The following is a 16,139-nucleotide window of genomic DNA, read 5'->3' on the forward strand; positions in this document are numbered from 1 at the left end:
CATATTTAAACTGTTTTTATCTGGTATCAAAACATACTTTTCAGTACAGATGGTGTTTTTTTTACGCACTAGTGCGAGAAGTGGTTCATTATATAACAGGTCGAAACTTCGGAAGCTCATCTGAACTTGGGATGGCCATCTGTACTGAAAAACGTCGTACGATACACGTGCGAAAAGGAAATTCGTAACTTTACGCGAAAAGGAAGTTACGCACTTGTATCGTAATGTATTATTTCAGTACATATGGTGATTTTTTACGCACTAGTGTGAGAAGTGGTTTATTTCTTGTCAAGTCGAAAATTCGGAGGGCCATCTGTACTGACGTCGTACGATACGCGTTCCACTTCGTAATGTTACATAGTGTTTCCTTCACAGAAATTTTGTTATTAAAAACATACAAATTAGACTATTTTTGTCAAAATTCCATAAATTTTTTCGTCATGTTAATAATCCATATGTTTTTTTTTAAATATAAACATATAGATTTTTTTTCCTTTTTTATTGTGGAACGTACCACTTTATAAATCGCAAATTATAAATGCAGACATTTATAATTTGCAATTTTTTCGTCAATTTACCAATAATTATAACTAACAAAAGCCCAATTATTCCACAAAGTTCTCCATTGTCGTGCAACACAATGACCAGTCGCGTTCCGAGTTCAGACTCAAGTGTTTGCCTAGACTTTGAACCGTACTAAATTAACGAGCAGTTGCTCTATTGACGCCTAGTTAAAACAATGGTTAAATTTGTATAACTCAATTTACTAACACAAACGTATTTAATTTATTCATAAAGCTGGCTGGTTGAACGGCGTTAGGTACATTTTGTGACACGATTTATTTATAACACCTTACAAAATTAAGTAGGTATCAATAAAATATCGCGCAACGCACAGGAAGAGATTTGACAAGAGACAGCAGTTAGTTCAAAACCATAGATATTCCTGAGATAATATCAAATAACTGAAACCAAATAATGTTTTTTTTTTTTCAATAATCTGATTTTATTCGATATTGATAAATATTCGACAGAACAGAAGAGAGGTCAAGCAGTTATATCGAGCTCTTTATTTATTAAAAACAAAGGAACTACCTATCTTAATAATGTAGTTAAGTCAATTCTCAAAGCAAACACAACTTTACCGCAACAAGTACAACCTACTACTACTTTCTGAATCGCAGGCTTACTTCTGTGAAGTTCTTTCTAATGTTAAATAAATTATAATTACTTAAAATAATTAAGGATAATCGTATCAATAAGACAACTTTTGCTATTTTAGATACATGTCTATTAAGACTCGAGTCAGGTACATAATGTTCCCCGACTTTAGTACCTACTATCGCTATACAAAAATGCCAAGTGGATAGCTACTTAGGACACCGACCGTACATTAGTGCCTAAAATGACTTGGCATTACTATTTTTACAATCTGAAACCATTAGTCCCCATTACCGGATAAGTACTATAAATAGTCTCGTCTTTCCAAAATCCTACCTCAATATTCCTTGATATTCTTGATAACAATGAGAAAAGAAATAGGGATTTCATTATTCTTTGTCCGATTGTCTGGAATGATTAGATCAGGTGAGATTTCGAATCTAAAGACAGTTATTATGGATATTGGACTTAATTTTATCCGACCGGTTTACTCTTTTTGTTATATTTTTTTAGGAAATGTTTTTTAAAGTATCAATTCTTTATAAAAGGTTATCCATACTAATATCATAAATGGGAAAGTGTGTGTGTCTGTTTGTTTGCCCGCCTTTCACGGCAAAACGGAGCGACGAATTGTTGTGATGTTTTGGAGATAGTTGAAGGGATGGAGAGTGACACAGGCTACTTTTTGTCTCTTTCTAACGCGAGCGAAGCCGCGGGCAAAACCTAGTATGGAAATAAAATTGAATTCAATATCTACAGCAAATCGCAAACTTGCATTGCATTGTTCAACTAAATTACATTCCTAATCCATAATAATATTATAAATGGGAAAGTGTGTGTGTCTTTTTGTTTGTCCGTCTTACGGCAAAACGGAGCTACGAATTGACGTGATTTTTTAAGTGGAGATAGTTGAAGGGATAGAGAGTGACATAGGCAACTTTTTGTAGAAAGAGTTCTAACGCGAGCGAAGCCGCGTGCAAAAGCTAGTATCTTACATTTTTGTAAAAAGAAAGGGCAAGGACACAAAGTTAACAACACATATTACTTTTAACTTTTCCAGTGGCATGCTGTAATATTTGACTTTAATTCAATTCATCAAATTCCTAATTTTATTGACGCAATCCGTTCTGAGTCTACGGCCAAAACTCCAGAGGCTAAAGCAGTATTTTGAAATCGGAACATAATTTTCCTTTTCTTCGCATACCTACTCGTATGGCCGTGCAGAATGTCATAATATATCTAGAGTCAGCAATCACTGTTCATTTCAGCAGATCATCTATCCTTTTCTGACTCACCTCGTTATAAGCGACGGAGGTGAGAGGCAAGTAGTGGTAGCCGAGCGCCCGGTCCCAGATGACGCCTTTGTTCCACACCTCTACTAGTAAGCCCTGGTTGATGTCGTTGGTTTCACTGTGGACAAAACATACATTTAGTTAGTGTTTTTGATGCAAATAATATTCTACCACCAATACATATTTCGTCGTTAAGCTTTTAAAAAAAAAGCTAAATATTTTCGTTTACATAGTCATTGGTAGATGGTCCATACTAAAATTATAAATGGGAAAGTGTGTGTGTCTGTTTGTTTGTCCGTCTTTCCAAATGCCAACTAATGATGCTTTTGCATTTTAACGTGGTTTTTCTACGAATAACCAAAACTTCTAATAATATCATGAATGCCATGATTAGACTATACAATCTAAATGCTTTTAAACACAATGTGATTCAATACCGCAATGTAATGATCGAAGTAAAACTATATAATTCCCCACTTAGGAGGAGACTCATGCTTCAATGGTTTTAGTCCCTGCGTGCATATCCAACATGCCAATACGGAATTATGGAAGAATTACAGAGAGAGACACAACGTTTCTTTATCGCAAAAGATTGTATCATTAACTAAACACACTTTTATTTATGAATTAAGTAATAGATTCTCTTGTCAAGATTTTAATCCATACTAATATTATAAATGGGAAAGTGTGTATCTGTTTGTTTGTCCGTCTTTCAAGGCAAAACGGAACGACGAATTGACGTGATTTTTAAGTGGAGATAGTTGTAGGGATGGAGAGTGACATAGGCTACTTTTTGTCTCTTTCTAACGCCCGACTTCCCTTAAAGGGGGGGTGGAAGTTTGTATGGAGCATTCCGCAATTTTCGAATCTAACGCGAGCGAAGCCGCGGGCAAAAGCTAGTTATAAAATATTTTGAATCACTTCTAACATTATCAGAATCATCATAAACCTTCGCCGCTACAATATCTTGACGACATTATCCTCGTCCTCGCAAAAACAAAATCACTCTTATAAGAATATATTGCGGAAGGCCTAAATTGGGCCGGGATAGAACATGATCTGGGTTCTCCCTGGGGGACATAAACGAATGTGCCCAAAAACATTGATGCCGCGAAACAGAGCACAAGGATACGGTTACGTAAGATAATTAATCAAAATTAAAAAAAGTGTGCTGAAATATCATCATCATCATCATCATTTGCCTTAACGTCTATTGCAAACGGTTTATGGTGTAACATTCGAGAGGCACCTTGGCGTCGCTTCTGTCTCTTATCAGCAAGTGCAGCAAACCATGTCTCATCACAAATTCTGCGACCCTCCACAACGAAATATAAGGCCTCAAATATTAATTGAGTTGCAAAGTATTATCAAGGGTGGCAACTTTACCTTTTGTGGTAGCTCTGTTTTAACATAGAATTTGACATAAGGTAATGTTGCAGTAGTTGAAGGTAAATAGAAACTTAAAACTATACACATTTATACTAAAATCAGGTTATTTTGAGCTATTTATATTCAATTCTATTTATATTAAGTTATATAATATCTACATAACGATAAAGTTGTCACACATGGTAAAGTTGCCACATTCGACATCATAAAATTATCAATTATAGTCAATCGTCAGCCAAGACAAAAAAAAACGAAACCCGTATAAAATTTGCGAAATGTTAACAAAATTAATATCAAACGAAATCAGGTAAAACTCAATACTACAAACTTATTCCACCAAACTACCTATCTACCTACCTAGATAATATTGTAAGACGTTTAATAATACCAGTAAGTCAGGTTGGTTTGTTCCGCGTATTAAACTAAATCCTCTTAGAATGCCGCAGATTGTGTGATCTTAATATCGTTCAATGTTGCCAGCATAACAAGATTATAGGCAAATCAATACCAAGAACTTGTTCCGTAACTAAAGTGAAACCAAAAGAGTTACGGTAAAGATAATGTTAAATATCCTGTTGGCGTCGCGCCAAATATCTTGGCCGTATTTCCTGACCGAATTTCTACGCAAGCTGGCCTTCTATTCCTATCACATACTCAGCGTTTGCTTAGCTTAGACCAAATAAGCTAGTCGGCTATATACTTAAATATGCATTATTACGGCCCAGCCACGACATTGGTCTAAGCGCGACAGCGGTGAGCGGCAGCCATACGTGCGAATGAAAAGTCCCATCGCAGTGTCTCGCTCCAATGTATGGCCGCCGCTCACCGCTGTCGTGCTAAGCCCAATGTCGTGGCTGAGCCGTTAAAAACAAGAAGTACTGGCAAAGTTAGGTATACATAGGTACATATATTACTCCATATAAGATAAAAAGTATGTACATACCATGGATACCAAGGAACCATCAAGAAAAATGTATTCTCGTTGAGACTCATTTGATTGGTGGCGACACTGAATTTTAACAATTTGGATGCACACCAGTTGAAGAATATGGTTCTAATTATCAAAACAGGGGTTTTTAAAATTTTGAAATATGACAGTAAGTGCATTATGGCTCAAAATATTAGGTATACTTTTCTCTTCTATACTCATTCCCTTTGATCCTGACAAACACAACACATATATAGGTATAACTCCGTAAGATAAAAACGTAGGGACATACGGAACCATCAAGACAAAAGTGAATAATATGGCAGATTGTGAAATCTGAGGTTCAAAAGTATTAATCTTGTGTCGAGTGATGGCAATCTGTGGGCACTGCACTGTGACTGACACATTTTACTTTGACAGTAATTCCCTTTATACTTGATCTTCTTTGTTACTGGTTTCCCAGACGCTAATACACTGATAGTTACAAGAATATTCTTTGAGAGGGTTATCCGTCAGCCCCTTGGCCGGTCTGACATGAGCATGTAGTTTCGTCCCTTCTAAAGTACGAACATGTTTCGTCAAGGGTGCCAACCCTTAGGCATTACTGGAATGTTATCGTATGTAAATACATGTACGAAATATAATTATATTATAATGTTTTTGAGAGTAGCTCCTTGTTATTTGTAAGTTCTAGAAAGTAATAATATTTCAATGCATGTACACAACACATATTTATATTTACATACTAGTACATTTAGGCATAAAGTAATTTTAAGTTAATGAAAATTCTCTTATTTTTTGTTATTATTTACAAATATTTTTCCTTCTGATTAGCAGAAACGTCTGCAATCGATGCCACTAGGCTCAGAATAAATTTAAAACTGGAAAACGTCTGCCTTGGGTGGCTCTGGATCGATACTCTAGCGCTCTGCCAACTGAGCCACCAAGACTTCAACCAAGCTAGCGAAATTTTCCACCACTAAGATCAAGTCTCACCCAACGCAGACATTTTCCACTTTTAAATTTAAAATTATTTACAAAGTTTATAAATTAAATTACCAGTAGAAAAATATTGGTTGTTAAAAATCGCTTTCTTTGGCAACTGCTAAATTAATAGCAAATTAATAGTACCTAATCAAAAGTTAATTGATAATGAAATCAATAAAGTGCGAGAAAATAAAAAATAAATGATATTAAAACACGGATCCATTTAAAACTTGCTAACTTTTAGGTCTTAATTAAATTGATTAGATTTCATATTTGTTGGCACCTTTTATTATGGACTGTGAATGATTCACTTAGTTTTTGTGCACTTTTACAATGGAAATTAATAATAAACAAACATCCAAAATGTACGCTTGTTACGCTGGATTGTACGCAGCGGTCGTAAACAAACTAAAGGCGTGGAGCAACGAAAATATTTATCACCTTACTAGGCCAAATTTAATATTAGTTTGTTTTAATAACTTTAGGGCGGGTTCGCGAGGCGGGGAGCTTCAGGGTGATTCGCTAGAAATCTATACATAATACTTATAACAAGCTTGACACTGACCTGGCGGGCTATTATGCTTGCAATTTCATCACTTTATCAATGTGGATAAGACACCTGTCACTCACACTGACATAGTTGCGAGAACGTGATGTATGCATTAGCCACGTAGATCAGTGGTAAAACTGAGAGCAGCATAGGCCTACTGGGTACCTGGCAACGTCACAATCGCTTACTAATATCATTATTGCAGATAGCTCTCTCTATCGCGTCAATATGGAAGAGAGACAGAGAGTTAGCTGTGATAACGGTATTAGTGTACGTGCCCTAAACCTATCTAACACTGATAGCGTGTGCGCGGTGTGCGTAATTTATTAGTATAATATGCATCTTGCTCATGTTGATATGTTAGTGATACTGAATTTGTTAAAATAAATTTGCTTCATGGGTGAGATCTATTTTAAGTTAATAATGATTGTACTGACGCCTAAGATATAGGTAATCCACGATAAGTTTGCAACGATTTTCACAGCCTCGCCAGTGCAGATGTTATTTTAATCGTCATGCTTTGATGAAATTAAACCCTTGCAGAGGCGGGGCTATTAAAATGTATGCAGACTTTTCATGGGACGATTCTAAACCGTTATTATTTTTATTTTTCTTTTCTTATGTAAACTTGCAGTTTCAGTCAGCATTCCCACTTAAGAAATTTAGAAAGTGGGAAAGATTAGCAACGGGGCCATCTTACTCTTTCTACTTATTTTTTCTTAACGTTTAATAATAAGGACCTTTTGTAAAAGGTCTTAGCTTTCTCATATTAAAATAAATTCATTTAAAAATCTAAACCTCAATTTAGCAAACGCGTTTAAATAATCATAATCAATCGCTTTGAAGATTGAAAGTTTTAAGTTCAATTGAGAGTGATTGGTAGACGCATTTAAATCAAGAGACGGTTGACCTTTCAGATTCAAAATCGGCAACTTGACAATTTTAATAGTTTAAATTTGTTATAAATGACATATAAGTTCCAAGAACTATTACTTATTAGTATTACACTCACTCAACAATTTTAAGAGACATTAAAAATGGAAAAGAAGCAATTTCTGCATGGTGTTAGTTGACTTCAAAAAAATTAAACTATGCGATCTCAAATAGAAGATACTAATCATATGTTAGTATCAAGGATGACTTAAACCGAAAACTTTTCTTCAACCCACAACGCGCAATAACTTTTAACACTGACAAGATTAAATTTAGATTCAAGAAAATCATTTGATCTTTTCCCTAATTCGATAGATTGCAGCGCCATCTCTCTCGCAATATTGCAATTATGCAACGAATTCGTATCTTAGGAGGAGCAAACCTCAACCTACTTTACTACTAAAATAAATTAATAGAGAGGTAATACCTGGACAACTTAAAAAAAACCAGCCAAGAGAGTGAGAGTAAACCCCTATTCATTTTTAAATACCTATCCAACAATATATCACACGTTAGGGTTGAAATGAAAAAAAAAAATCACTCCCTACTTTACGTGTAGGGGGGGGGGTACCCTAATAAAACATTTTTTTCCACTTTTTATTTTTGCACTTTGTGGGCGTGATTGATATACATATTGGTACCAAATTTCAGCTTTCTAGTGCTAACGGATACTGAGATTATCCGCGGACGGACGGACGGACGGACAGACATGGCGAAACTATAAGGGTTCCTAGTTAACTACGGAACCCTAAAAACGTGTATAAAGACAAAGAATGTGAATTTGCAATCATTAGACTTTAAATTAATCGTTTCGCAGACCAATAATTTCACGCGAATATTAAGCTTCCATTATAGACCGGGTCTCAATAGAGACAATTAGCTGCTTTCAGTCGGCACTCGATTTTCAGCCAAATTTCTGCGGATTTTCCGAATTTTCCGATGCTCACATTGTTTGAAAATTATAGAGAACAGTAAAAGAATGTGAGCATGTGAAGTGAAATGAAACTGCCTTACAGTTTCATTAATTCAAAAATCTTAGAATAAATACAATTATTTTTAACCCCCGACACAAACGACGGGGTTTTATAAGTTTGACGTGTCTGTCTGTCTGTCTTTGTGTGTGTCTGTCTGTGGCATCGTAGCTCCCGAACGGATGAACCGATTTCGATTTAGTTTTTTTTGTTTGAAAGCGAGTCGAGTGTATCGGTCGAGAGTCAGTCGGGAGTGTTCTTAGCCATGTTTTAAAAATCGGTCCACTATGTCACACGGTCAGGGTTTTTTTTTTCAAAATTTTAATTTTGTGGTTAGGTTATAACTCCCGGCTGACTCTCGACCGATAACTTACTATCGCCATTTTTACGCTAATCCCAGTGCGTAGTCGGAGCGGGCCGCTAGTTATTAGGTAAGGTCAGTGCGGGCAAGACCGGCATAGTTTATTTGAAATAAAGTTTGAGTGGATAAAACTCTATAATTAATGAAGTCTGGCGTAATGCGCATGGTCCTATGAGATGGCAAATATTATATTTTATAAAGCTTTTATAATATTTTGGTGAAATAAGGTACTTTTAAGTCATAAAAATCACATTTTATAAGGCTCGGCAGGTTGACCGTCCTCCCGCGATGAGTACAGAAAGACCGTCTAGTGCTTGTTGTCGCGTAATTTCATATGATACTAGGTTCCAAAATCATGATCATTGTTATTTTACGTAATAACAGGGCAGAATGTGCTAGATAATTAATAAAATAATGTTAAAATATTGAACATATAAGCATTTTTCTATTTATAAGGCAAGACCGGCATAAGTCCCGTAGATGGGGTTCAAAACCTTTTCTTTTCAGGTCCAGATTTTGCATAATACTGTTTTTCCAACGAACACCTGCGATACAATTTAGTCACGATATTACAGGCTCATATAAATCCAACTACTTATCTGTTTTTGAAACTTTTTTATTAAGAAAAGGTAATAGGATATTAAGATACGTGAATTGGTTTGGTAACATTTGTTAGCAATGCTTGGCTTTTCTATAGTTACTACCAGAGTTACCACATACCTGAGCTACCACCCCCGAAAACCTATCGACGACACCCATGACGACTTTTTGTCAAAGTGATAGCCAGCAATGTCAATTAACGGTCGGGTAGCCGTAAAATAGTCGGTCAAAAGTGTCAAAACCGCTTTAAAGGATACGGTCCCTGTTGGGTAATGCTGATTATAAAAATAATGACCAACTGGAAACCCTACTCTCTTTTGAAATACATATTTGTCGTCGCATGTTGCACAATCTAAATATACTTAAACAAATATAATAGAAAACGATAATTCTACCAACTTAAATATGATGATGAATAATGCAGTGTAAGCTTACTTCTGTTCACCTCTTATCATTCTTCACAACCATGTCACATATATTTTATTTTTACTGAATACTTTTGAATTATTTTAGTAACACCATACGAATCATTATCAAAACTGTATTTCGAAGTTAAAATAAAAAACCGGCCAAGAGCGTGTCGGGCCACGCTCAGTGTAGGGTTCCGTAGTTTTCCGTATTTTTCTCAAAAACTACTGAACCTATGAAGTTCAAAACAATTTTCCTTGAAAGTCTTTATAAAGTTCTACTTTTGTGATTTTTTTCATATTTTTTAACCATATGGTTCAAAAGTTAGAGGGGGGGGGGGACGCACTTTTTTTTCCTTTAGGAGCGATTATTTCCGAAAATATTAATATTATCAAAAAACGATCTTACTAAACCCTTATTCATTTTTAAATACCTATCCAACAATATATCACACGTTGGGGTTGGAATGAAAAAAAATATCAGCCCCCACTTTACATGTAGGGGGGGTACCCTAATAAAACATTTTTTTCCATTTTTTATTCTTGCACTTTGTCGGCGTGATTGATATACATATTGGTACCAAATTTCAGCTTTCTAGTGCTAACGGTTACTGAGATTATCCGCGGACGGACGGACGGACGGACGGACGGACGGACGGACGGACGGACGGACGGACGGACGGACGGACGGACGGACGGACGGACGGACGGACGGACAGACAGACATGGCGAAACTATAAGGGTTCCTAGTGACTACGGAACCCTAAAAACGGTACAACTATCATAAGCCAAAAACGTACCTATATATTGATATTGTTTACACTCGACTTATTTCGAATAAAGCCTAAAAAGGTTGGCAACTCCTTGTTTATCATATGCCGGTCTTGCCTTTCTCTTTTATGCCGGACTTTCTGACTAGGCACAATTTCTAAGTTACATATTTCAGAACATAAAACTAGAAATTGAGCGCGTTTTGAGTAAAATAATAGTACTAGTCAGAAATAACGGTTATTAAATGACTGCGTTACATACATGATATACAAATATTCCGACTGCTTCTATTTTATTTTATTTTTTTGCGGAGCCCTGTTGAACTCGATGTTCGAGTTCGAAACGAGAAACAAGTCTATTGTTAACTAGTGTTCGTACTAGGGATATGTATTGAAGACCAATGGATTAAGGATGAAAAACTGCTATACCTCCAGAGGTGTGAGAAGCGTAGATATATAAACAAAAAAGTTATAGTCAATAGACGGTCTTTCCGGGTAGACGGTCTTCCCCACACTGACCTTACATAATTTATTTTAAGTTTAAAGTTAATCTTTATTTTATTTTCGTTTTGCCTTAAAATATTAAGAGATCATATCCAAAATCCAATTTAAAAGAGAATAAAGTGCTAATAACACACGTCCATTTTCAGAGATCAATCACATCTGGTTAGAAAAAATTGCGATCCCTGTCACGTAACCTTCATTCCCCTAACAATCCGTTACTTTATCTAGCCGAGAAGACTAAACTTAGGAGCAAAACGACTTATCTTTATAGAAAACAATAGTTTCATAAGATTTTGTTGAACTAAAGGGGCAATGTTCCAAATCACGATGGTATTTCAGTGCAAGACGTTTACACGATATAACCGAGCTACAAGTCAAAGATTTTTTGTTGTTAACTGAAAAACGGAAACCTTATGAGATCACTTTTTAAATGTAAATTGTATAAATTTTGTTTAGAAAAATGTTTTTATAGAATAGACGAATATTTGGCATCTGTAAATGAATGAATAATAATAGGATTTTAATAATTATATGAATTTCAATATATGAATTAAGAGTAATCAGAATTTTAATATGAATAATTGAATTAATAATGTCTATTTTATAATTGTATAATATGTGTAGACTAAGCTTGCTTGTATAACATACTTTTGTATATAATGTTTAGATTTAGTACCTAGCTTATAAGAATGTTTTCCATGCTTCTTCAAGCAAAGTGTACGCACATTATTAATTCTGTCCACCTATGGTTAACAATACATTTTCGAAAATAAATATCTCTTTATCTCTTTATCTTTATGACTCGTGCGTCTGTCTGTCTGTCCGTCCATCAGTCACAGGACTCACAGGCAGGTCACAGTCCGTTTATTTTCCTCTTATTTAAATTCGTGAATAAAAAAACTCTAAATTCTACTTTGAGTCAGGCATTAAACTTATAATTATGGCAGTACCTATAAAATAGCAATGATGCGGTTTTGTAAATATAATAAGGAGAAAAGTTGTCCAGGTGAAAAGCGCTAAATTGGCCAAATTATATTGCGCGAACCAGTCAACTGAATTAAACTCGTAATGCAATAAGTTGTTGGCGGGGTTTTAAGTGTAAAGTACCAATTCGAGAATTTGTGGTTACTAAAATAGAAATGTCCAGTTAGGAATTGGTAAGGTAAATTAAATTAATTAGGTGCGGTAATTAGCTAAAAGTTTAAGTAAATTAAAACTTTATTTACTTTTAGTAAAATATAACGATTTAGTTTAGTTGAGTTTCGTTCATGAATCATGAATAACGGTAACCCGAGACTTGATTTTGAAAAAAAAACCAAAAAAAACGCTATCGGCGTACGACTTTTAAATTAAGTATAAAATGAACTTTGCAACCTCTATACCTGTTGCCTATACCTATGTAGAATTTGACAACTTCGATTTTGGCCCTATTCTTAAATGTTGCGCAGTTGACCATTCACCCAGTAATTTAAATAAACACTATGTATAATTTTAAAATTATACTCATCTTACTTTCAAGTCTTTCTAACTTCTATAAAAGAACTCAGAGTCAAAACCCAAGATATCAACCCAAAATAACAGTGATACCACCACAAAGAAACTCGCTACAGTTAAACATAAACCTCTATTGCTTAGCAAAAGTATTCCTTGTATAACCAACCAATTTAAACTTCAATGTCCCATAGGGCCTATTACATAAATATCATTTTTATGCTTTCTCAAGTTACCTAGCAAAGGTCACAATAATTTACGCTTTAGATATAAGCGTACCGTAGCTAGCCTTCCCTATCGCTCATTTGTTTTTATTGATTTCCGTTAACTCTAAGGAGAGTTCTTTAGATCTTTAGATCAACTACAATCCATTTCTCTACAATACTAAGGGCCACTTGCACCAACGAAAATGGAGGTTAATCCCGAGGGTTACCCACCATTTTATATGGAATTTGACAGATGACAGCTCACTAACCCTGAGTTAAGTGATTGGTGCAAGTGGGCCTAAGTAATAGTGTCTTAACTCTTGCCGTCAGATACTTGACATTCACTTTATGTTATTCTTAAGAATCTCTCACACGTATTATACACTTGAAAAAGCGATAATACCAGTTAACTTTTGTTAATGATCCCTAAAGTTCTCGAATTTAACGAAAATATAAAACACGGTGTACAGTGGCGCGACAGAGCCTGACTGCGTTTCGATTGCGACGCAGCGACAATTGTCACTTCGGCTAGTATTCTGAACTTTACCGATCGAGGGTCACTATCAAGTTTACCTTATCGCTAAACGACTATTTCAGCTAGATGTCATCATAAAGTCAATTCAGCTGGGATGACATGAAAGTAGAATACTCAATCAGCAAAAAGTCAATTTAACTGGATGGCTAAGACTTAGAATGAAAGAGTAGCCAAGCGTCTGGAAATTTACATAGTCCGTATGATTAGCATATCTAAAACCCAAAAGCGTAGTTAGTTAATTGACGTCAACACAGAACGATACAGTAGCAAAACGTCCGGAAATATAATGTGTCATGGACGTCATGTTTTATAATAAATATGTAACAGTTCCTATTAACAGTGCGAGAAGGTTTGAATTCTCAAGACACTTAAGCATTTTAAAACCAGACGTTTTGCTAACGGGTCGTTTGGCGTTTATTCTTTTTAGCAATAAAAACATTAAACAATCCAGACTTTTTGCTCCTTGACTGTTTAGCGTTCATGTCTGTTTTGTAATACAGACATTCGAAGATGAAGATGTTTTGCTGTTAGATCATTTTAAATTGTTACGTTTTAATATCCAGACGTTTTGCTAAAGACGCATTTAGCATTCATGTCTACGTAGCCATAAAGACATAACACAATCCAGACATGTCAGATATATAGTCTTTTAGCGATAAGGTAAATTTGATAGTAACCCCCGACTGTGTCTTGCCCACTTCAGTGGAATTTCAGCTTTCGCGCTGCATAGTTAGGGTGGTTTTAGTATGTACTTACAACAGGAAATCCTGCTCCCAGCACGGCGTGGGCCCCTTAACTGTCACCGTCGTCGACTTGACATTCTGCAGCTTGAGTGTCACGTACGTGTTGAATTGTGTTGCTGTTGAATAGAAAATTATATTATAATGCTATCTTAGGCATTTCATTAAATACTTACCCCACAGATGTCATATAAACCATAGATTAAGCAAACGTATCTACTTAGCGTGTCAAATGAACTCAGTGAAATCCACTGAGTTGTCCGTCTTTAATCGCAGCTTGCAGCTTTCGGGCATCAATTTTTGTAAGTTGAAGTCAACAAAAACATTAAAAATGCCTCATTACATGATATTTAATTGCAACAACATAAAACTTATCAACACTCAAGGGCCTGAGACATATTTAAAATCACAGGCAAGTAACAACTTCAGTACAAAATCTGACACGCTCGGCCGCCATACAAATAAATGAACTCGTTTCTTCTATCTAAATCTAATTCTGTGACTTACCCCTTATTCATAAACGTTCACTAAACTTATCAAGCCGATAAAGTTCGTTTGTCCCTTTCCGAGGTATTAATGTGATAGAAAGGGACAAACGAACTTTTTTTTTTTTAATACTACGTCGGTGGCAAACAAGCATACGGCCCGCCTGATGTAAAGCGGTCACCGTAACCTATGGACGCCTGCAACTCAAACAGTGTCACAAGCGCGTTGCCACCCTATTAGAAACTTGTACACTCCCTTTTGCTGTGTTAAGTACACAGCAAAAAGGAATGTACAAGTTCTAAGGAGGGTTCGGGTTGCCGACGACTCAAAGGACAATAGACGGAACAAGTTAGTTCCGTAAGTCCTCCCGTCATCAGCACACCGCACCCTCGTTGAGCTCTGGCAGCCTTACTCACCGGCAGGAACACAACACTATGAGTAGGGTCTAGTGCTATTTGGCTGCGGTCTTCTGTAAGGCGGAGGTACTACCCCAGTTGGGCTCTGCTCTAGATTAGAACTTTATGGGCTTGATAACTTTAGTGAACGTTTATGAATAAGGGGGTTAGTTAACAGAGTTCTGTTAATAAGTATACCATTATAGGAAATGAACAGAGTAGAAATTTATGTAAATTATTTACCACTGGTTTTTTTTTTGATTTCGTGTGTTTTAGTTTGAAATAATTTACGTATATTTCTACTCTGTTCATTTCCTAATTTGGTTAAGGTAAAAAAAATGTTTCTACATCGTAATTGTGATATAAGAACTATATTGATATTATAAGTTTTTAACACTAAAACAAATAAATAAAAAGATGCTGAAATTGAAGTTTTGATTGGTAGTGCCTATAAACTGTTATACACAATAAAGTGATTACTACTACTACTATGTACTTGTGCAATATGAAGTAAATTCAACTCACCTTGTATACCGACATAACGCGCTTTTTTAACTGAAACAAAAGAAAATAACAATATTAGTTCACAGTAAGGTTTTACAAATACAATCTTAACTCAGTTGGACAATTCACAACAGAGTTTGCCACTCGTAAGAACGTAATTTATTCAGAGACCATATTCTTAAATCCGCAACGAAGGTTTCGTCAGGTGAATACAAACTTCGTTATTTGCTACAATCTTCGTCAATAAACTAAACCTAAAATTACACACTTTAAAAAAACACCTACAACTCAAAAACAACCTGCAAGTCGCCACCAACAGAATAAAATAAAATAAAAATAAAAAGCCTTTTTATTCCATAAACACTTTACAATTTTTTTCCTTATAAACTAAATTTAAATATAAGTTATTATTTATTAGTGGTTAGGACCCCTTCCGGGTATAGGCCTCCTCCAACTTTTTCCACCGTTCTCGGTCTTGTACCTCTGTGGGCCAGTTGCTCGACACTGCCTCAATGTCGTCTGCCCAGCGAGCGCGGGGGCGCCCTGATCCTCGTTTGCCAACTTTCCAGATGGTAAGTCGTTTTGCCCATTTGTCATCTGGCATCCTCGCGACGTGGCCTGCCCATTGCCATTTGAGTTTTAATGAATGCTCGAGGGCATCGATTATTTTAGTTCTTTCCCGTATATTCTTGTGTCGTATTTTGTCAATAAGTCTAATATTTAAAGCTTTTCTTTCGATCGCCCTTTGCCAACAGAATTCACCAACAGAATAGTCAAGAAAATCTTAGCGCACCCGAACACGGTCAGGGGACCGATTTTTGAATCGCCGTTCGAAAGTCTGTGGAAAACGACGTAATAATGCTATTTTTGAAAAAGGACGGCTAGTAATGTTAAATATATGGTAAAGACCACTCGTTTTTGATCCTATT

The 16,139-nt window shown here is 35.7% G+C and overlaps 1 protein-coding gene across 1 annotated transcript in view; it reads right to left on the reverse strand.

Moving 5' to 3' along the window:
- LOC125233850 (protein unc-13 homolog B) overlaps positions 1–16,139 on the reverse strand; it is a 463,752-nt gene that overhangs the window by 361,947 nt on the left and 85,666 nt on the right. The window contains exons 2-4 of the mRNA XM_048139988.1: positions 15,232–15,261; positions 13,842–13,944; positions 2,457–2,571 (exon numbers count right to left, since the gene is read on the reverse strand). Coding sequence (XP_047995945.1) covers positions 2,457–2,571; positions 13,842–13,944; positions 15,232–15,261 — 248 coding nt within the window. The remainder of the gene's footprint in view (positions 1–2,456; positions 2,572–13,841; positions 13,945–15,231; positions 15,262–16,139) is intronic.

This window comes from Leguminivora glycinivorella, chromosome 15 (genome assembly GCF_023078275.1).
Source record: "Leguminivora glycinivorella isolate SPB_JAAS2020 chromosome 15, LegGlyc_1.1, whole genome shotgun sequence".
In the NCBI taxonomy this organism is placed as follows: domain Eukaryota; kingdom Metazoa; phylum Arthropoda; class Insecta; order Lepidoptera; family Tortricidae; genus Leguminivora; species Leguminivora glycinivorella.